This window comes from Octopus bimaculoides, chromosome 8 (assembly GCF_001194135.2).
Source record: "Octopus bimaculoides isolate UCB-OBI-ISO-001 chromosome 8, ASM119413v2, whole genome shotgun sequence".
NCBI classification, from domain to species: domain Eukaryota; kingdom Metazoa; phylum Mollusca; class Cephalopoda; order Octopoda; family Octopodidae; genus Octopus; species Octopus bimaculoides.
In genome coordinates this window covers 86214228-86216004 of record NC_068988.1, presented here as the reverse complement: position 1 = coordinate 86216004, position 1777 = coordinate 86214228, and the positions used below count along the sequence as shown (strand labels likewise).

Below are 1777 nucleotides of genomic sequence, written 5' to 3'. Positions count from 1 at the left end.
ACCGCCGCTACCGCCCCCCAACCCCTTTTGCCGCTCCCCGCCGCCATCATCATTATTGGCAAGCTGGCAGAATCGTTAGCATGCCGGGCAAAACACTTAGTGGTATTTCAACCATCTTTACAATCTGAGTTCAAATTCCAATGATGTCGATTTTGCCTTTTATCCTTTCAGGGTCGATAAATTAAGTACCAGTGAAACACTGGGGTCAATGTAATTGACTAGTCTCTTCCCCCGAAATTTCAGGCCTTGTGCCTTTAGTAAAAAGGGCCGTCATCGTTGTCGTCATCGTCATTGTCATCATCATCATCATTATCATCATTATGGCAGTAAAGTGGCAGAAGCGTTGGTATACCAGGCAAAACACTGAGCAGCATTTTGTCTGTCTTTACATTCTGAACTCAAATTCCCCCAAGATCAACTTTGCCTTTCGGGGTCGATAGAATAAGTACCAGTTGAGCACTAGGGGTGATGTAATTGACTTACCTCTTACATTGAAATTGCAGTAATTGCCAAAATTTGAAATCATTATTAAAAGAATCATAAAAAAAAAGCTAACAACAAATAAACAGAAACATACCGTCAAAATAGTCGCAATTATAGAATAAATCAGGAATGCCTTTTCTCCATTGATTTCAATTTCCAAGAAAGGAATTTGGAAAGCTTCATCATCATCTAACTTATTTTTAAAGCCAGCATATGTCCACCACAGAAATGCTGTACCAACTGGAGAGAGAAAAGGAGAAAAATTAATATGATTGTATATAAAAGAAAATAGCAATTATTTGAACTGATGTGTGTTTGTGAGTACATAGATACATACATATACTTATTTCATCATCATTTAACGTCTGTTTTCCATGCTGGCATGGGTTGGATGTTTTGACTAAAAACTGGTAAGCTGGGGAGCTACACCAGGTTCCAATCTGATTTGGCATGGTTTCTACAGCTGGATGCCCTTCCTAATGCCATACACTTCAAGAGTGTAATAGGTGCATTTTACATGCCACTGGCATAGCTGCCAGTTACAAAACACTGGCATCGGCCACAACTACAATCTCACTTGAATTGACAGGTCTTCTCAAGCACAATTTATTGCCAAAGGTCTCGGTCACTTGTCATTGCCTCCATGAGGCCCAAAGTTCAAAGAGTGCTTTTTAAGTGCCACCAGCACACGTGCCATTAATACGACAGTGGCATCAGCCATGACTATGATTTCACTTGGCTTGACGGGTTTTCTCAAGCACAGCATATCACCCAATGTTCGGAGAGTGCACTTTATGTGCCAGCGGCACAAGTGCCAGTTACACAACACAAGCATTGGCCATGCCTGTGATTTCACTTGGCTTAAAACAGATCTTTTCAAGCACGTTATATTGCCAAAGGTCTCAGTCACTTGTGTATATACATATATAAATTAAATTATATATATATATATATGAGAAGACCCGGCAAGCCAAGTGAGATCGTTGCCAGGGCCCTGGACTGGCTCTTGTGTGGGTGGCACATAAGATGTACCATCCTGAGCGTGACCGTTGCCAGTACCGCCTGACTGGCCTTGTAGGGTTTTCGAGCGAGATCGTTGCCAGTGCCCCTAGACTGGCTCTTGTGCGGGTGGCACATAAAAGACACCATTTCGAGCGTGGCCGTTTTCGTGTGGGTGACACGTAAAAGCACCCACTACACTCTCTGAGTGGTTGGCGTTAGGAAGGGCATCCAGCTGTAGAAACTCTGCCAAATTAGATTGGAGCCTGGTGTAGCCATCCGGTTGCACCAGTCC

General features: G+C 43.1%; 1 protein-coding gene across 1 annotated transcript in view; it reads right to left on the bottom strand.

The window, feature by feature from the left end:
* Positions 1-1777, bottom strand: part of LOC106877453 (choline transporter-like protein 1) — an 86006-nt gene that overhangs the window by 25415 nt on the left and 58814 nt on the right. The window contains exon 8 of the mRNA XM_052969869.1: positions 578-723. Coding sequence (XP_052825829.1) covers positions 578-723 — 146 coding nt within the window. The remainder of the gene's footprint in view (positions 1-577; positions 724-1777) is intronic.